Source organism: Grampus griseus (genome assembly GCF_964374135.1).
Source record: "Grampus griseus genome assembly, chromosome: 20".
Classification (NCBI taxonomy): Eukaryota; Metazoa; Chordata; class Mammalia; order Artiodactyla; family Delphinidae; genus Grampus; species Grampus griseus.
The window spans coordinates 6475105-6496162 of NC_139014.1; the positions used below are offsets into that span (position 1 = coordinate 6475105).

At 47.8% G+C, this 21058-nt stretch overlaps 1 protein-coding gene across 3 annotated transcripts; it reads right to left on the bottom strand.

The window, feature by feature from the left end:
• Positions 1-937: 937 nt before the first annotated feature.
• CD300LF (CD300 molecule like family member f) lies at positions 938-18595 on the bottom strand. 3 transcript variants are annotated; one of them, XM_082678269.1, is made up of 8 exons: positions 18487-18595; positions 6781-7110; positions 5341-5404; positions 4427-4539; positions 2809-2831; positions 2335-2481; positions 1645-1844; positions 938-1180 (listed from the first exon to the last, which is right to left on the bottom strand). In XM_082678269.1, the coding sequence occupies exons 1-7, from the start codon at positions 18527-18529 to the stop codon at positions 1689-1691; spliced, it is 876 nt and encodes a 291-aa protein (XP_082534395.1). In that variant the 5' UTR covers positions 18530-18595; the 3' UTR covers positions 938-1180; positions 1645-1688. The 3 variants fall into 3 exon arrangements, with proteins under 3 accessions (XP_082534395.1, XP_082534394.1, XP_082534393.1); XM_082678268.1 differs by having other exon boundaries at positions 4427-4536; positions 5341-5461; XM_082678267.1 differs by having other exon boundaries at positions 5341-5461.
• Between the last annotated feature and the right edge of the window lie 2463 nt (positions 18596-21058).

Sequence of the window (21058 nt, forward strand, 5' to 3'; positions counted from 1 at the left end):
GCAGTGAAAGCATGGAGTCCTAAGCACTGGACCACCAGGGAATTCCCTTTTCTCCTTTTCTCCCTCTCTCCCTCCCTCCCTCTCTCCCTGCCTTCCTCTCTCTTTGGCAAACCTAACTATTCACATATCCATTGGAAGAGCATTCCAGAAAGAAGGAATAGCAAGTGTCAATGCCCTGAGAAGGGACCACATATTATCTTGTTAGAAGGATGGAAGAAAGTCCAGTGTGGGCAGAGCAGGGCAAGTGAGAGGCAGAGTAGCCAGAGAGAGGGTCTTAGGGGCAGGCAGGGACCCATGGACCCTGGGGGCCTCCTGGGCTGTGGAAGAAGCCGCTGGAAGGTTACAAGCAGGGAGTGATCAGGTCTGTGCTTTAAAAAGATCCCTCTGGCTGCTGGGAGGAGACTGGACTCAGGAGCAGAGAACAAGAGGGACTCCAGGCCGGAGACTGGACTAGTTTGGTAACCATGGAGATGGCAAGCTGGGATGAGATTCAGGATTCCAGAGGGAGAGCTGCCAGGACCCTAGAATAAAGACAGCAAGTCCAGCGTCTGTATATACTCGGTGACTGTCCCTGTGTGAGTAGCTGTGTATAGACACACACGCTCACACACACACACACACACACACACACAACACACATTATCCTCCTTATACACACAGTCCAGGGTGGTGGCCCAGACTCCAGATTCTGGAGCCAAGATGCCCAAGTTCAAATTCTAACTTATCCACTTGCTAGCAGTAAAATTTGGTAAGTCACTGAACCTCTCTGTACCCAGATTCCTCCTCTGTAAAATGGGGACGATAATAAAGGCATCCTCTTAGGGTTGTGGTGAGGATTAAATTAGTTACTGAAGGTAAAGCATTTAGGGAAGAGTACCTGTTACATCGTATATTTTTTCCTATTTCTGCTGTAACAAATTACCACAGATGTAATGGCTCCATTAACACAATACAAATTTATTCTCTTACAATTCTGGAGACCAGAAGTATGAAATCAGTTTCACTGGGCTAAAGTCAAGACGTCAGCCGGGCTGGCTCCTTCCGGGGGCTCTGGGGAGGATCCATTCCTGCCTCTTCAGCTCCTGGAGGCTGCGGCGTTCTGCGGGTGCCGGCTGCATCACTCTGACCTTTGCTCCCACCATCACACTGTCTTCTCCTCTGTGACCTTCTTGCCTCCCTCCTATAAGAAACCTTGAGCTTATATTCAGGGCCCAGTTGGATAATCCAGAATCATCTCCCCATCCACAATCCTCAACTCTGTTACACCTGCACCGTCCCTTATGCCACAGAAGGTAACATTCACAGGTTCCGAGGGTCCAGGTGCCGATAAGTCTTAGGACCGTTGTTCAGTCCAGCACTCGTGATAAGCAATAAATAAAAGTGAATTACTATTATTATCGTTACCATTGTGACTGCTCCCTCAGCAGCTCCGGAGTGTATCCCCAGCCCCCTCCCAAGCTGTGTGGGAGAGAAAGGGATGTGGAAAGACCCCTGTCTAACTCCCAGAAGCTCCCTGAGAGTAGGCCCCGAGCGCAAACCATAGCTGGCCACGATGCTGACTGTATCAGACAGAGGCCTCAGGACCTGGCTGGTCCCATGAGGGGACTGGGGGGCAGGCAGAGAGCAGATGAAGCAGGAACATACTCAGAGGCCTCGAGTGGGTCTGAGAGGGGCCCCTGGAGCGCAGGCTAAGGCTTCCTGATGGCGCTGTATTCCGTGGGTTCCTCATGGCTCCTGCTGGGAATGCGGGTGATGAAGTGCTCCATGTTGCTATAGGTTGGCTCTTGATCTGAGGTTTCCAAAGACAGAGCTGCACGGGCAATGTCCTCCCTGAGAAAGGGAGTCTGCAATGAAGACGTCCTCGGGGTTAGAGAAGCTGGCAGGAGGCTGTGCCCACGGACGGAGGAGACCTTGGAGGAGCCTGGGGAGACAGACCCTCCAGGGCTTCTGGAGTCTTCTCCCAGGCCCCCCAGCTGCTCCCCCCTCCACTCTGCCAGGCACCTTTAGCTCCGGCCACGGCAGAAGATGCTCTCCCTCAATTCCATGCCAGGGCAGCACATTTGGCATGGAATCCAGGTCCCTCAGCCTGTCTGGGTCTCCCCTGCCCAGCATGAGGACCGTGTCTGACCGGGCTCTGAGTCTCCCAATGCTAAGACCTGGTGTGGAGGTACTTCAAATGCCAAAAGCATGCAGGAGCTCTGCCAGCAAGGCTTTCAATGACTGCATCTTGTCCCAGCACCCACCCTCCCACGTGGGCGGGAGAAAGCCGGTCCTCAAAGGAAGGGCAACAGCGGGTCCGGTCTGAGCCCCGTAGCAGCCCCACCAAGTGCATACCATGGTGACATACTCCACTTCCTCCGCGTTGGCCTGGGCGGGGGAAGAGAACCTCGTGGAAGCCTTCTTCTGGGACGACCCAGAGTTTTCAGTCTGCTGCAGGCTCAGGTTTGCGTAGCAGATGTCGCCCTCCTTGGGCTGAAGCACCTAGGAGAGGGAACACAGGTTTCTCTTCCACAGAAGGACGCGTGGCTCTCTGCTCCCCTGTGACCCCCCTCTCCCAGCTCCCTCTGCAACCCCCATCTCCTCTTAGCCTCCCACACCTCCCCCTCCCAAGCCCTCCTCCCTTCTGGCTGATGCCAGCATACGACCGGGCCCCTTCCCCGGCCCTTGCAGCTGGGCCATGAGTATATGGACATTTGGGCACAGAGTTTGTCTGATACATTTGGACCTTGGTGCTCCTGGGAGATGGAAAATAAGGAAGTGAGGGAAACGTGTCTGGTGTCTCTGCTCTGACCTCGGGGACTCTCTTACCTGCTCTGGGGATATCTCAGCAGCTAAAAGACAAAAAACAATCAGAGTTAGAAAGCCCATCCCCTCAGGTCTGGGAGAGAAAAGAGGTGAATTAGGCTTCGAGCTCAGAGAGAAGAGACCTGCTTATAATTCTGATCCCTCAGAGGAGAACTAAGGAGACCTCAGCCCATCCATTCCCCACATCACAGAACTGTGCAATCAGCTGCTCAGGTGGCCCTGCCAGTTATCAACCCCCCCGGGATTAGGCTCAACCTAAAACTTCTGCTGGGATTCTGCATGTGACGCCACCATTTCTCCACCTGCAGGGCTCAACTCAAAGTCACACCTACTTTCTCCAGCTATCCAGGCTGTTGGATCCCTCCCTCCCTGGCTCCCAGGGCATTTGGTTTATGTCTGTCTCATCACCCTTGTCCCACTGAATTCTGGTTGGTCTTCAGGAGGGATGCGGGCTGCTGGATGGCCGAGATTGTCCCTCCCATGCCTTCCGGGTGCGGACTGTACCAGGCACAAGAGGGGTTCCATCAGTACAAGCTGTCCACGCGACGGGATGGCTCTAAGCTGCCTCTGAGTGGCGTACCCGAGCTGGGTCATCACTGTCCGGACCAGCTCTCAGGTGCCCTCTGGTTCCTGTTTCTTTCTCTCCCTGCCCTCCCCCTGCCACCGTCATGTCCCCAGCTTTGGAGACAACAAAGAAACAAGAAAGATTTTCCCTATGATTTTTAGATACTGAGGGGGACAGAAAGTATTTTTAACTTAGGTCACGGACAATACATTGGGGGGAAAGTATGATGAACAGGAATCAGGCTCCCGTGTCTCCAAACTACAAGATTCCCCAGGCTGTGGGGACAGAGCAGTGTTAAAGAGGGTCCCGTGAGCTCCCAGATCCCAGCAGGTTCTGAGAAAGGGAGGAGGTGCAGTTAATGTGAGAACGTGGAAGTGGAGCCAGACAGGAAAAGTGTTTGGCCGAGGCCAGACCTCGTGATAGACAAGTGCAGACTCGTGAGCAGAGGCCCTTCCCTAAAGGGCAAATATACACAGAACAAGTAGGGTAGCCTGAGAAAGGGCTGAAGGGAGGAAGGGCAAACACAGGAGTGGCCACCAGCATTCCTGAGAAAACACAGAGAACCGTGTATGCGTGTGCACACGCACATGTGCACATGCGTGTGCGGGCTATGTTGTGTGTGCGTGCGTGAACATGTGCTCGTGCATGTGTGTATACATGCGTGTGTGTGTGTTTCTCCATGCCCCCATGTCTATTCAGTACCCCCTTGACCACCACAGGAATTCTACTAAAGTGTCTGGGGACCCTAGGAAGGCTGCCTGCCTAAGGCCATTGCCATCTCTGCCACCAGGAACCAAACCAAGAAACAGACAGGGAGGCAGAGCAGAGAGGCAAGAGGAGCAAAGAGGGATGAGCAAGGTAGAATTGAGTCTAAAACCTCCTGGGTTCACCTCCAAGCTCCAGCCCCTCAAACTGCCAGTCGCCGTGGCCTTTGGGACGGCACCCCTTCCAGACTGTGCAGGTATTCCCTTGGGCTGATGGTTCCCGGATGACCATGCTGGCCCACACACTTCCACCCAGCCCAGCCCCAGCCCGGTGTCAGCCAGGTCCCCTCACCTTTCTTCTGTTGTTTCATCATTCTCCAAACCACAAGTGAGGTCACCATCAAGAGAAGAAGCAGCACAGCAAAGATGAAGGGAAGGAGGGTGTTGGCCTTCAGGAACACACTGCTGGGAACGACAGAGGATGCCCCAGGCACCCAGGCTCACCTCCTGTCTTTGGCCTTATCCCACCCACCTGGGAGCAGGGACAGCCACAGGCCTTGAAACCTTTCAACCTACAGGCCTGAGGTTTCCAGTCGGGGAACCCCTACTCCCAGATGCCCTCAAAGATGGTGTTTTAAAAAAAGAGAGAGGGGGGTTCCACAAGGGGTCTCAGTGAGCCTAGAAGCCAAACAGAAATTGTATGGCAAAGGCTCTGAAAAGGCCTCCCTGCTTCTAAGCTTGCCCCCTGTACAGGCTGAACAGTGTCCCTCACCCAGGAATTCATGTTCATTAGGAACTGGAGAAGGTGACCCCTTGGGAAATAAGATCTTTGCAGAGGTCGCCGAGTTAAGATGAGGTCATACTGGATTAGGATGGGCCTGAATCCAATGACTGGTGTCCTTATAAAAGGGAAATGGGGGCACACAGACACAGAGGGAAAAGGCCATGTGATGACAGAGGCTGAGATTGGAGTGATGCTGCCATAAGCCAAGGAGTGCTTGGCTCACTGGCGACCACCAGAAGCTAGGAGAGAGGCCTGGGACAGAGTCTACTTTTGAGCCCAAAGAAGGAGCCAACCCTGCCGACACCTTGATTTCATTTCTGGCCTCCTGAGCTGTGAGAGTAAGTGAGAGGAGGCCCCAGCATCCTTGAGCTTGAGGGTCCGGAGACAAGCTCTGGCTGGGACCTGGGACTACAAAAGTCTCCCCTTTGGAAGAGTTTGGGCCAAGTGGGCCACATGTAACAGCAGCATCAGAGCTGGCTTACCCGCTGTTGGAGTCGGGGCTGGTTACAGCCAGGGAGTCACTGGTCTCTTCCAGGTTGACCGACACTGTGAACACGTTGATAGCAGAGGTGGCAGGAGTGGTGGCCGGCACTGCGCTGGGTGCTTGGCGTACAGACCAGGTTACACATGGCTCTGCCTGTTCACCCACCCGCAGCCTTACACATGGCTCTGAGCCGGGGGTGGGGATCATGGGCTACCTGAGGAGTCTGGAGCAGGGCCAAGGGAGAGAGCCTATAGCCTGGACCGCTCATATCGCCCTGGCCGCTAGGAGACTCAGAACCTCAGAGGCAGGTGGAGCTGGCACAGGTCCGGGGAGGACATCAAGCAGAACTTGGAAGGTTAGGGGGGGCCAGGCTTGCCTCAGGACAAGGGCAGCTGGAGTTCAGCTGGAATTCAAACACTCCGGCTGCTTATGACAGGGCCTCGGCCAGAGGCCAGTGCCTCTCACCTTATTTATCCACAAGGACGTGAACAGAATGGGGGCTCTCAGGTGGCTGACATACCCCAAATCTGTGACTTCGAACATGAGGACCAGCCCTGAGCAAAACCCTGAGGTTCAGGAAGAGCCTTTACTTGGGGCAAGTTCTAAAGCTTTCACAGTGGGGATGGTCACATCTCAGGAACGCTGTCAGGACTGAACGAAATGAGGCTGTGCTCTGCAAGTATAAGAGGCCTCACACGTTCCTGGTGTGGTGGAGGCTGCGTTGACTGTGCGCCCACCCCCGTTGCCACAGGTGCCCAATGAGCTGGTGTCACCAGCTCTCTGCAGAAGCAGAGCCCAACAGATAAACTCGATCAGACCAAGGCACTGAGACCACTGAGCCGACACGCTCAGCGTGTTTGCATTCTGAAAGGATTTAAGAAGAGAACATCCTTCATCCCAAATGTGTAAATGGCAAATGATGGGATTTCAGGCACCCGGGAATGCGGTCCTTGGATTGTGGAGGCCTTTCCAGACCCCAGGAATTAATGGCAGCAGCCCAACTGTGCTGGGTCTTTCCCCCTGAGATGGGATATGGACCAGGGGGTGGGAGCTGCAGCTCTGAAGACCCAGCCCCAAATTCCAGAAAGAATAGGAACACCTGGGCAACGGGAGTCCCAGGAAAACATTAGCAGAAATTAGGGTCTCCGGGTGAGCCCATCACCTTGATCTCCATGGGCAATAGACTTGGGCACCGGGAAAAATAATGTGTCGAGAAAGGCTTGTCCCATCCTGGAGGGGGCCCTGGGGGCCATGAGAGCCTCTAAGGGAAGCCTTGCCCCTCCCAATCCCAGGTGGTCAGTGTGGGTTCCATGAGACCTCAGGACTCCCCCACGCCTGTGACGGTTCACTCTGAGTGACAAGTCACTAAAGAGGGACCCCAGGGACCAGGACAGAGCAGGCCCTGAAGAGACACATCTACACATACACATACGCTTACCTGGGTTAATGGTCACTTTAACTTGGACCCCAAGGTCAGTTCCAAATCTCTCAATCCCACACCAGTAAGTGTCTGCATCGTTTAGCCTGAGCTTCTCCATGGTCACGGTGATGGTGCGGCTTTTCCTATCGTCCCTGATGGACACGCGGCCCTTCTTCACCTCCTTCTCTGGTTCAGCGGTTTTAACGACGAACTTGCAGCTGCTCCAAGCAGCTCCTCGGCACCACCACTTCTCATGCGTCTCCCACCCAGAGCTGTATTGACACTTCACAGTCAACGAGTCTCCCTCTAGGCCGCTCACTGCTTTTGGGCCAGTGATGGCAGATGAGCCTGGAAAACACGAATCCATGTACCTGTCACCTCCCATCCTGAGGGCAGGGCCACAGCCTCCTGCATTGTGAATAGTTCCAATAAACCCAAGGTCCTCATGAGTTAAGTAGCAGTCAAGAAAGGAATACACCTTACACATAAAGACCTTTTGTTCTTCAAAATCCTACCAGATCAAAGCCACCAGGAAAATCCCATAAAAGCACAACTACAGACCTTAAAGAAACAAAAACGTTGACACAGAGCAATAATAACTTCCTGTAGTTCACCCCCTCTCCCCTTCTCTGTGGCCAGTAAGTTTTTCTATTTCCAGCAATGTCCTTTTGCAACCATCTCTGTGTTATGCTGGTCTGATGGGGAAGAACGACCAGAGGACCCATCTCCACAGAAGATGACTTTGTACTGAGGACCTCAGGAGGTTCAGCTGAAACACCCCCATCACCTAGCCCTGGAGAAACTTCCTAACGGTTCTAATTGTTTCGAGCGGTTCTACTGTAAACCACCCTGGAAGGAACGCCTTTGAAATCGACCAAAACAGTATGCAAATCAGTCTCCCCATGCTGTGGAATCTGTAACACCCAGATCCCATTTCTCCGCATTGAATTGCTTTGGTTCCTTTGTCAAAAAGCAAATCTGTGGGCTTCCCTGGTGGCGCAGTGGTTGAGAGTCCGCCTGCCGATGCAGGGGACAAGGGTTTGCGCCCACAGTCCGGGAAGATCCCACATGCCGCGGAGTGGCTGGGCCCGTGAGCCATGGCCGCTGAGCCTGTGTGTCCAGAGCCTGTGCTCCGCAACAGGAGAGGCCACAACAGTGAGAGGCCTGTGTACCGCAAAAAAAAAAGAAGCAAATATGTGAGTTCTTTATGGATTTTCCATTCTGTTCCGTTGATCCATTTGTCTGTCCTTTTGCCAATCCACACTGTCTTGAATACTATAGCTTTGCAGTAAGGCAGATATCATAGAGTAAAGCAGCATTTCCCGATATATATGTTCTTTCTTTCACTTTCTCGCCTTTGAAAGATTCAAGATACAGAGAAATGTATCTTTATTATAAGAAAAACAACACTTCAAGCATGATGAAGAATGGCATCAGTGTCAGACCCTGGGAGGTAGCGAGGACCAGGGCAATCTGGAGAGCAAACGCCCCCCGCAGAGGCGAGGCCCCTCCCGCTCAGCCCACTGTCCTCTTGCAAGAAGCAAGCAGTGTAATTTAAGATCTTCTCATTTTTCTGGAGGAGTCCAAATTCTGGGTTTGGGGTGGAACCTCTCAATTTTAAAACCCTGGCTTACTTAGAAACAACAGCCATCCAGCCCGGGCCGCCCAAACCCGTCTGCCGGCAGAGCCTGCTGTCCGGGCTCAACTCAGATCCACACGCGTGAGGGAGGTTCCTTCTGTCATTTTCCTTGTGTGTCTTTGTCAGCGTTGGTAGCAGAGATATGCTACTTTCACACAATTGATCTGGCAGATTTCCATTATTTTGCGCTCTGAGATCAGAACATAAATAGAGCAAAGGAATTTTGGTTTCTTTCGGATCTTAAAAAATTGGCTAGAAAACGATCTGGCAAATTCTTCATTGGGACAAATTCTTTGATTACTTAAATTTTTTTCTCCATGAATATTGACCTATTTAAGGTTTTTTATTGTTCTTTAATAAATTCTGTTCTTTTGTTTTGTTTTTCCCCAAAAGATGTCTATTTTACAGTGTATTAGCATAAAGTTTTGCAAATATAAAGTATCCTTTAATAATTAAATTTTCATACCTATTATAATGACACATTTTGATGACATGTGCTGTTTTATTTTATTGATTACATGTGTCACAAGATTTCCTCCTTCATGTTTTTCCTCCCCCTCTTCCTCTTTCTTTTTTCCTGTGCTAAACCATTTTGAGATTTAGTTGGTAAATGTTACTGTTTTTAGTTTTAAGTTATTAATTTCTCATAGATATAATTTTATTTCCTTGAGATTACCACGTATCTTTTTCTAATTTGCTCAGTTTAAAGCTGGGATAATTTTCTTCCTTTCTAAAGTTAAATAAAGCATGTTGAAAACTAAGAATTTACTTCTGTCCACTTTTAAAGTTAAGATATAATTCGCATATCATAAATTTTACACTTTGAAAATGTATACTTCCGTGGGTTTTAGGATATTCACAAAGTTGTACAACCATGAACTCTATCCAATTCCAGAATGTTTTCATCACCCCAGAAAGAAGCCCTGTACCCATTAGCAGTGACTCCTCACCTACCCCTTCCCTGAAGCCTCTAGAGACCACGAATCTTTCTGTCTCTATGGACTTGCCTTTCTGGACATTTCATATAAATGGAAGCATACAATATATGATCTTTTTTGTCTGACTTCTTTTACTTAGCATAATGTTTTTAAGATTCATTCATGTCATAACATGTATCAATATTTCATTCCTTTTTCTGGCTGAATATTATTCCATGGTGTGGATCTGCCGCATTTTGTATATCCATTCATCACTTCATGACATTTGGGTTGTTTCCACTTTATACATAATTTTGGAACACTGGAAAAGTGCTTTTCTTATAAAACAAAGCGTGAATCTATCCTCTGACCTAGCAATTTCACTTCTAGATATTTATTTAAGAGAAGTTAAAAACAAATGTCCACAAAAAAGAATTTTTATCACAGATTTATTTATAATACCAACATATTAGAAGTAACTCAATGGAGTGGGAGGTTGGGGTGAGCAGATGTGAGCTTTTATATAGAGGATGGAGAGATAGCATGGTCCTACTGTGCAGCACAGGGAACTATAGTCAATACCCCGTGATAAACCCTAATGGAAAAGAATATATTTTAAAGGAACGTATATATATGTATAACTGAGCCACTTTGCTGTATAGCAGTAATTAACACAACACTGTAAATCAACTATACTTGAAAGAGAGAAAGAAAGAAAGAAAGAAAGAAAGAGAGAAAGAAAGAAAGAAAGAAAGAAAGAAAGAAAGAAAGAAAGAAAGAAAGAAAGAAAGAAAGAAAGGAAGAAAGGAAGAAGGAAGGAAGGAAGGAAGGAAGAAAGAAAGAAAGAAAGAAGGAAGGAAGGAAGAGAGAGAGAGAGAGAGAAAGAAAGAAAGAAAGAAAGAGAAAGAAACTCAAATGTTCACCAACAGGGCAACAGGTAAACAATTAGTAGCATATTCGTAGTAACAGCATAGTACAGAATAACAAGAAGGAGTGAATTAGTGATACAAAAAACAACATGGATGAATCTCAAAAACACACTGTGTGAAAGATCAAAAGAGAATAAACTTCATGATCCCGTTTATGCAAAGTTCTACATTAGGCAAAATAACCTTCGGTGATAGAAATTACAACAGTGATTCATGGGTGGGGGAAAGATTGGGAGGGACACTAGAGAACTCCAGGTGATGGAAATGTTCTATATCTTGATAGGTGATACAAGTTACATGAATTTGTCAAAACTCAGAATTATACACTTAAGATCTATACATTTCACTATATGTAAATTATACCTTAATTTAAAAGACTCTTATGGGATGCATCTGGAGTTATGCTTAAGGACATTTTATAACGTTAAATGCATCTATTAGAAAAGTAAAAAGGACTTAAATTTAATAAACATATATTTCAGAAGTTAAAGGAAAAACAGAAGGAGGAGTAGGAGGAAAGAAGAAAGTAGAAGAAAGGAAATAATGAAGTTAATAAAAATTAATGAAGTGGAAAAAATCATATAATAAGGAAATCAAAAAAGCCAGAGTTGGTTAAAAATAAATAAATAAATAACCCTAATTAGATATTCATTACAGAAAGAGGGAGGTCTAAATAATGAATATCAGGAATGAAAATGGGGACATCAGTACATATCCTGCACACATTAAAAGGATTATAAGGACTTCCCTGGTGGCACAGTGGTTAAGAATCCGCCTGCCAATGCAGGGGACACGGTATCGATCCCTGGTCCGGGAAGATCCCACGTGCCGTGGAGCGTGCGCCACAACTACTGAGCCCGTGCACCTCGAGCCTGTGCTCTGCAACAAGAGAAGCCACCGCAATGAGAAGCCCGTGCACCGCAACGAAGAGTAGCCCCCACTCGCCACAACGAGAGAAAACCCGCGCGCAGCAACGAAGACCCAATGCAGCCAAAAAACAAAAAAGCTAACAAGAGGATAAGGCAATAATAGGATAGGATAATAAAAGGATATCTAGATAAGATTATGGCAATAAATTTGAAATTTTTTGGAATAAACAGATGCCTAGCAAAAATAATACAATGTGCTAAAACAACACAAAAAGAAATAGAAATCTGAATAATCTTACAACTATTTAAATAAATTAAATCCATTATTAAAAACCTCTCCAAAAGAAAACTCGAGACGTCTATAGCTTCAATGGAGATATCTATTTACTAAACATTGAAGGAAGAAGTCATGTCTACCTTACACAAAAGAATTCTGAAACAAAGGAAAGGAGGATGCAATCCCAAATCCATTTAATGAGACTGGCATAATCTTGATGCCAAACACTGACAAGGGCAGTGCAAGAAAGAAATATTATAAGCAAATATCACTCATGAATATAAGTGCAAAGGTCTGATATGAAAACTCAGCAAGCTGAATCCAGGGCATCTTTTTAAGATTCGTGCATATGTTATAACGTGTGTCAGTATTTCATTCCTTTTTATGGCTGATCACTATTCCATGGATCTGCCACATTTTGTATATCCATTCATCAGTTCACAATATTTGTTTTTCCCACTTTACACTAAGATCCCACATGCCGCGAGGTCAACACCCATTCATGATTTTCTAAACATTCTCAGCAAATGAAGCGTAGAACATGCTTTATCTGACAAAGACCATCTATTAAAAGCCTCAGGGCTTCCCTGGTGGCACAGTGGTTGAGAGTCCACCTGCCGATGCAGGGGACACGGTTTCGTGCCCCGGTCCGGGAGGATCCCACATGCCGCGGAGCGGCTGGGCCCGTGAGCCATGGCCACTGAGCCTGCGCGTCCGGAGCCTGTGCTCCGCAATGGGAGAGGCCACAATAGTGAGAGGCCCGCGTACCGCAAAAAAAAAGGAAAAAAAAAAAAAGCCTCAGCAAATACCGCAATTAATGTGAGACATTGGCATCTACTTTATAATAATGTGTTAACCTGGACATTGATTCTGAACCCACTTTTCTGTACATGTGCTGTTTTCTGAAATTCTGACCAACGTAGTAAGACATGGAAAAATATAAAATATATAATTATTGGGGGGAAATAATAACAGTTATAGAAAAGTTTTAAATCTTAAGTTTAAAAGGATTTTCATTTATAATGGAATTCAATAGAGTGGCTAAAGCCACAATAAATATATTAAAATCAATGGCTTTCCTATAAACCAGCAACTAGTAGTTGGAAAATAAAATAGAAAAGTGCTCATTTACAGTAGTAATAAAGGTGTATTAAATACCAAGAAATAACTTTAACAGAAACAATCAGGACTTATAGAAAAAAAACCATACACAAACACAATGAAGTTTTCTTGACAGACATAAGGTTTAAATATAAGAGAAGAGCTCTGTTATGATCCTGAATGAAAATGCTGTATACTGTAAAGATTTTCCTCCTTCCCAAATACATTTATAGATTTAACTCAAAACCCCCAGAACATTTTTAGAGCATGTACATTTTTTTCAGATAATCTCCATCTATACACATGTGTGTATATATATGAATATGTATGGCTATGTAATAAATATTATATTTAATATGTGCTAGAGATTATTTGAATAAATGAAGAGACAAGAATTTTTAACATATTAAAGATGAGCAGTAAGGAGGGACTTGCCTGCCAGGTATCAAAATAGTACCAGGCCAGGAGCTTCTTTGGTGGTGCAGTGGTTAAGAATCCGCCTGTCAATGCAGGGGACAAGTGTTCGATCCCTGGTCCAGGAAGATCCCACATGCCGTGGAGCAGCTAAGCCCATGTGCCACAACTACAGAGCCTGTGCTCTAGAGCCCACAACCCACAACTACTGAGCCCGCGTGCCACAACTACTGAAGCTCTCGAGCCTAGAGCCCGTGCTCCACAGCAAGAGAAGCCACCACAATAAGAAGCCTGCACGCCACAGCGAAGAGTAGCCCCTGCTCTCCACAACTAGAGAAAAGCCCATGTGCAGCAACAAAGACCCAACGCAGCCAAAAATAAATAAATATTTTTAAAATAAATTTAAAAAAATAAAATAGTACCAAGCCATAATAAAGAAACCAGTTTGTGAATATAACAAGACTGTATACACATATCAATAGGACACAGTCAATAGCCTAAAAACAGACCTAGTCTATTTAAGAATTTCACATATACCATAGAAGACTAAAACGATAAATAGAGAAGGGAAGGGTTAAGGCATAACCCTATCCTGTCACCTCTCAGTGTGCTCCATTTAGGTAAATATAGAGAGATTAAGGAGGTCAGCATAAAATAGCAAAGCATTTTTTAAACTGAAAGAAAACAGAAGTGAATCTATAAAATTCCTGGATGACAGGGAGATCTTTCGAAACTTGAAATCAATGGACGACAGGAAACTAGAAAGAGTTAGTAGTGAATTTGACTGCATGCAAATATAGCACTTGGACATATAGCACTTGGACATACCAATAAAAAAAGACTGAAAAGGCAAAGAACAGACTGAGAGAAATATTTAGAACAAACAACATAGAAAAGGATTAATAGAGTTTCTCTCGATTAAGAGTGTATAGAAGAAAAACATTAATACCCCATTTGGAAAACTGATGAGAGGTAAGAGGCAAGTCACAAAGAGGAAATTCAGCAGCTAATAAAATTCAAATGTTTCATTTAAATAATCTAGCAAATAAGAAATGTGGAAGACAACACCTTTTTTCACATAACAAACCAATCAAGTTTTGATGACTCACTTTTTTGCTGACGGGGGCCAGGTGGTCCAGGCACTGTGAGAATATGCTGGAAGGAATGTAGCTGGTTCAGCCATACAGAAAGCCATATGGCAGTCATATGTAACAAACACAGTCATGCCCTTTGCTCCAGTAATGCTACCTCTAGGATTTGGTTCTCAGGAAATAATCAAAGAGGCTAACAAAAAGGGTATGCACAATGATTCATCACATAATTAGCAAAAATAAAGGAAACAAAGTTAACTTCCACCAATTAGGGAAATAAGTATATAATGAAATATAATGCAAACACTGCTGCTTATGCTTAGAAATATTTTTAATTATGTGGAAAATTCTCATATGAAGTGAAAATAAGGGTGTTAAAAAATCGTATGCAGTATAACACCAATGAACTTTTAAAATATGCATAGAAAACAAAGCTTAAACATAAGTAAACCAAAATCTTAACAACTGGTCACCTCGAGCATTAAGACAGACATAAGGGTTTTTTTTGTTTTTGTTTTTGTTTTGATTTTTATTTATTTATTTTTGGCTGTGTTGGGTCTTCGTTTCTGTGCGAGGGCTTTCTCTAGTTGCGGCGAGTGGGGGCCACTCTTCATCGCGGTGCGCGGGCCTCTCACTGTCACGGCCTCTCTTGTTGTGGAGCACAGGCTCCAGACGCGCAGGCTCAGTAGTTGTGGCTCACGGGCCTAGCTGCTCCATGGCATGTGGGATCTTCCCAGACCAGGGCTCGAACCCGTGTCCCCTTCATTGGCAGGCAGATTCTCAACCACTGCGCCACCAGGGAAGCCCCAGACATAAGGTTTTTTGATTTTTCCTAATTCTTCATTTTTTTCCTGTACTTTCCCAAGTGTCAACAATGAGCATTTACTACTTTCAAAATCATAGGAAAAACAAATGCCTGGACAGGGCTGTTTAATAGTGTGGTAGGCAGAGCAATGGCCCCCAAGGATGTCTGTGTCCTAACCCCCAGAATCTGTGAATATGTTCACCCTTACATGGCAAAAAGGGACTTTGCAGATGTCATTAAATTAGGGATGTTGAGATGGACAGATTATCCTGGATTATCCCGGTGGCCCAATATAATCAGAAAGGTCCTTAACCGAGGGAGGCGGGAGGGTCTGAGTCAGGGAAGGAGTGATGACAATGGAGCGGGGGCTGAAGTGATGTGGGACCACACGCCAAGGAAAGCAGGCAGCCTCTGGACTTCCCTGGTGGTCCAGTGGTTAAGACTCCGCACTTCCACTTCAGGGGCCGCAGGTTTGACCCCTGGTGGTCGGGGAAGTTCCGCGCGCCACAGGGTGTGGCAGGCAGCCTCTGGAAAGCCTCTGGAAGTCGAGGAATCAAATTTTCCTCCTAGAGCCACCAGAAGGAGCGCTGCCCTGTTGACTCATTTTAGACTTCTTATCTCTAGACTGTAACATTATAAATTTGTGCTGTTCTAAGCCACTAAGATTGTGGTCATTTGTCCCAGCAACGCTAGGATTCTAACGCGGATGGCCATTCCATCTTTAGTTGTCATTTAGTAGCGGATCTGACCCTTGAACTCGACTGAGCATTTAGTATCAGCTCTGACCCTTGGACCATCTGCTCCACTCACTTCTCGGACCCCTCTTCCAGGTCCCCACTCCCCAGCAACCTGTGCTGTGGGAACCCTCCTGGCACAGAGGCAGCCTGGAGCTCCAAGAAGCAGCATCCTCCCTGGGCATGGTTACTCGCAGCCTAGATGATCAGGAATAATCCTAGATCAGGTGGAAGCTAAGCCCCAGGGGGAGGTGAGCGGCTCACGGTCAGTGAGTGACAGTTGGGACTGGACCCCATCTCCGGCTCAGCAGGGGACATCAGCTAATTTCCACTCTGGGTCAGCACGTCTGGGGTCTTGTCCACCTCTGCCACCACTTACGGTGAGGCTTAAGTTGGACAAGACAGCTCATTTTTCTCTGAAAAAAATAGCATCATTAAGACTCTTGTCTCATAGAAAATGAATGCTATAAAGCCCGGTGGGAACTTTCTGGGGTATCTTCTCGTGTACTTGTAAAACAGTGAACCCTTGCAAAGAGGGAAGTAGTGCTGGTTAAATGTGTTACTTGTAATCGGAAGTTCTATGGGAAAGGCTGGTGACAGGTGGTACAGAGGTTCCCACTTGAGACTGGCTTCCTGTTAGTGCACAGCTGAGCCTGTCCCACTTCAGACAGATATTCCCGCTCTGCCTCAATCACTCCTAAACCATATACACACGCGTGCGCACGCGCACACACACACACACACACACACACACACACACACTACTCTCACATCTGCTCACCGTCAAGTTCCCCTGTTCCCAGACGTCAGGGAAGAAAAGCAATCCTTTACGTGCATTCCCTGCTTTGCTTGTCAATTTGTCCCCTGACTTCTCACCCCAAATCTATCTTCTCTGTTTCTACACCGAAACTCAAGGCGGAGCACCCACAAGCCACCCGCAGCCACCGGCAGGAGGAGAGCCACACATCTCTCTCCTCCCCAGAGACCTTTTCCCCAAAGAGATAATAGTATCCTCCCAATCGGCCCCAGCAGGCTGTTGTGAAGTGTGTAAGGAAACCACAAGGCCTTTCTGTTCCTCAAACGTACCACGGCCAAGCTCATTTCCACATCAGAGCCTTGCTGTGCCCGGTGCCTGAAAAGGCGTCCCTGATCTGAAGTGCCCGTTCCTTCTCGTCTCCCAGGTCTCAGCTCAGAAAGCGCCTCCTCAGAGGGCTCCTTCTAAGCCCACCCTATCGAAAGCACAGCCACCACCCCCTGAGTCAGGGCATCTAGCTCAGCTCTGTTCACAGCACGTGTCACTGCTTGGAAGCATCATTTTCATTTCTATGCCTGATGGAATGAACGATCCAATCAGACCACGTAAAAGAGTCATGGGTCACAAAGGGATGTCCGGTTGTCACGCCCCCTGGAGACTCAGATCCAAACGCAACCACAGAAACTTTTCTCAGGAGAACACGACGGCTCCTAACTCTTCTCTCTGCTCCGTAATTCTTTTCTTATGGAGATATAATTCGCATACCATGTAATTCACCCTTTTAAAGTGGACAGCTCAGTGCTTTTGTAAGATACTCACAAAGCTGTGCAAACATCATCACTAATTCCAGAACGCTGTCATCATCTCAAAAGAGAAACCCCGTACTCATGAGGCGTCCCTTCCCCTTCCTCCCTCCCCCAGTCCCTGGCAACCACTAATCTACTTTCGGTCTCTATGAATTTACATATTCTAGACTTTTCATATGAATGGACTCATACAAAGTCCAGCCTTTTGTGTCTGGATTCTTTCACTGAGCTTAATCCAGGTTGTAGCAGGTGTCAGTACCTCATTCCTTTTCATGACGAGTAGTATATCCTGGTGTGAGTATACCACGTTTTACTTATCCATCCATCAGTTGATGTGCATGTAGATTGTTTCCACTTTTTAGCTATTATGGACTATGTTGCCCTGAACATTTGCATACCAGTTTTTTGTGTTCTTTTTTTTTTTTTTGCGGTACGAGGGCCTCTCACTGCCGTGGCCTCTCCCGTTGCGGAGCACAGGCTCCGGACGCGCAGACTCAGCAGCCATGGCTCACGGGCCCAGCCGCTGTGCGGCATGTGGGATCCTCCCGGACCGGGGCACGAACCCGCGTCCCCTGCATCGGCAGGCGGACTCTCAACCACTGCGCCACCAGGGAAGCCCCCCCACCTTGACTTTTAATCAAAATGGTATCCATGGGACTTCCCTGGCGGTCCAGTGGTTAAGACTCCAAGCTTCCAATGCAGGGGGTGCGGGTTCGATCCCTGGTTGGGGAACTAAGATCCCACATGCCACACGGCGTGGCCAAAAAAAAAATGGTATCCATCAACCTCAAGTTGGCTTCAACCTTGTGTCTCTGCTCACGTCCCTGTCCCCTTTTCCTCTTCATTCTACAAAGCTGACCTCCTCTCGACCTTTCCATTCTACTATTTCCTTCCCCAAAAGCCTAGAACTGCCTCTCCCTCTCCATCTGGCAAACTCCCGCTTCCCTTCCTTCCAGGCTTCCTTCACCCTCACCCCTTCCCGAGAGCCCTCCCTTGCTCATAAAGCTTTCTGGAAGGTGACAGTGCAGGATCGAATATTCACCAGTTCTCCTGAGCAGCTAGGGTGCCTCTGCTTTTCTGTGACCAGTGGGGGCCATCCGTCTGTCCATTTTGAATGACCAGCCCCTGGGTGGTCAGGAGTTATGCCTGGTTCTAGGTTCATCACGAAGACCATGCTCTATATTTCTGCATCGGCCGTTGTGGGCACCGCAACACGAGGGTGAGGGATTGAGTGGATGAAACACACAGGCTGACGACTGGGAGGAACTACTTAGAAAGGGGGTTGGTTTCTCAGCAGGACACCTTGTTGGGCTCCCCCCTCCCTCTGCCAGCCACTTCCTCCTGCCCCATAGGCTTTTCCCGAGAGAACAGACCCAGGCCCAGCTCACCTGCGAGCCGGCGGAGGAGATAGAACAGCAGCAGCAGGTGCATTTTCTCCTCACACGGGTCCTCCTTGGTGGAGCGCGTCAGCGAGAACCAACTGCAGTCTGCTTCATCTTCCAGCCCTTCTGCGTTCACTTATTCTCTTGTACTTCCTCCTTCAGGCCCTTCCCACTGACGAATGAGAGTCAAAGAGGAAGGAGGTGGAATGGGTGAAATTTAAAGGCAGTTGGCAATTCAAGAAGTGATCATAAATAAGCTTTTGAGAAGTACCTCCCTGTCCGGAGCCACGATGGGTTCTCTAAAAGGAGAACTTTGCTCCTTCTTGGCCTTGAAGTTTGCAGACCCACCAGTTCTGAGCAGCTCTTACTCAGTCCTTCTCTGTTGGTGGGAAGACTGGGATGGGGGAAAACCAGCCCCACTGGAGAAGTCGTGGGGAGCACACAATGTCCTAAATGTGGAATTTCAAGCGTAGCCAAATTCTCGGGAGCCTGGAAGGTCAGGAGTTCCACTGTATCACGGGGGGTTGAGCCAAAGTCAGAGAAGAGATTGTAGATTCCAATCTAGACCAGAGATTGGAATGAGGGGGTGAGGGGGTAACAAAACCCAGACTACCTACTAAAAGAAAGGGGCTCAAAGAGTAGGGACACGGGTATTCCCTGGGGGTCCAGTGGTTACGGCTCCGCACTTCTTCCACTGCAGTGGCCACGGGTTCGATCCCTGGTCGGAGAACTAAAAAACAGAGTAGGAACAAGTGAGCAGGGAACTACTGGTCCAATGGGCAAGAGGGGCCTCTGTCCTGAGAACATACCAGGAACTCTTGTTGCTGTGCCCCAGTTTACAACGTGAGAATCCGTGGATATCGATTCCAGCCTGAATCCTCCAGAAACTTGTCAGTTATACCTTCCTGAAGAAACCAGCTCATTGTTCCTGGCTATTACCCCCTAGCTCCTCTCACCCCCTGACACACACCTTGTAATAACTATCTGTTGCAGGGGGAAGAAAGGATGCACCAGCTTCGCCTGTCTGACTCCCTTTCTTTTTCGACAATTTTGTGCCCATCTCCCACCCCTCCCCCCATCAGAATCCCAGCAGGACCTGGGGTTAAGCACAGAAATTAGGAAAGAATGGGACGTTTCTCATATTTTGTTCCTAGAGCCACTTTTGCTGTGTGTCACACATACCTTGTGACATCTCGAGGAGCGAGTGAATCCCAAGGAGAGATAGAAGCCCTCACAGGCTCATCAGGAGTGAGTAGGCATCAGGAGGGTTACCTGCACTGAAAAGCACAGCAGCTAATAAGCCAGGATGTGGCCAGAATTGGCCTCTCACTTTACACACCTCCAGACCGTAAAATAAGGTCAACAGTACAGGGTGAGAGCTCGGTCAGCCCTTGGTCCCCGCTGCTCAGCAAAGCCATCCTTGGCCTGTGGCACTGAACAGCTATGCCAAGAGACATGGGGCCCCAGCAAACAGGAACACCATTTGGCTTCCAGGGGAAATGACCAAGGCATTAAGCAATGTGGAGCACCCTGAGAAATAAGGGACAGGTGCTTTGAGGGATGTGGGGTAGTCTTTCCTTTCTTGAGAGCAGGCAGTAGGAGTAAACAGCCTCGGAACTACCCCAAAACTCTGCCTGTGGCCTGACCCTCTGCTCCTGGGCCCTTCTGGATCAAGAAGAGAAATTCTCCTTTGAATCAAGAAAAGAGAATTCTTGGGCTTCCCTGGTGGCGCAGTGGTTGGGAGTCCGCCCGCCGATTCAGAGGACACGGGTTCGTGCCCCGGTCCGGGAAGATCCCACATGCCGCGGAGCGGCTGGGCGTGAGCCATGGCCGCTGAGCCTGCGCGTCTGGAGCCTGTGCTCCGCAACGGGAGAGGCCACAGCGGTGAGAGGCCTGTGTACCAAAAAAAAAAAAAAAGCAAAGAGAATTCTCTGAGCATCTCTAAGTGATAGCAGGTCTGTTCCTCTAAACAAATGCCTCCGGGCACTAGGGGAGCATCAGGCTTTTCTGGGGGCCCTGTGTCCTCAAAGACCCATTTGAGGCCCGCATCCCGGCTTGGCCATTGACGTCTACATGAGCAGTAACCTTCAATGGCCTCCAATGTCCCCATCTGTGAAGGAAGGAATTGGACGGGTCGTCTGAGATTCCCCTGCCCCGAGGCACCTGTGGGTGTGTGCGTGAATATGTGTACGTATGCACACATGCGTGTGCACGTATGAGCACATGTGGTGTGTTCCTGTTTGTATGTGGGCCCATGTGTGGGAGCTGTGTTACAAGTGTGCGATGCATTGTGCATGCTAGTGCTGTGTGTGCACCTATGTAGTGTGTGTGTTTTGTGTGTGTGTTGATGCAACCATCAGGTTCTCCTGGTGACAAGGAGCACGTAGCTTGCTCAGGCTACTTCTCTAGGTCATATTGGACTTACAAACTACAACCATTTCAGAACCCAATCTGTTCTCAGTGGGAGGAGCTCCTGTATCGAAAGGGCCGGTTTTGTTGAGTCTCTCCCGCTCTGGAATAGAAGGCCCACGAGATGTCTGTTCCAAGACCCAATGGAGAATTACAAAACCAAAGTCTA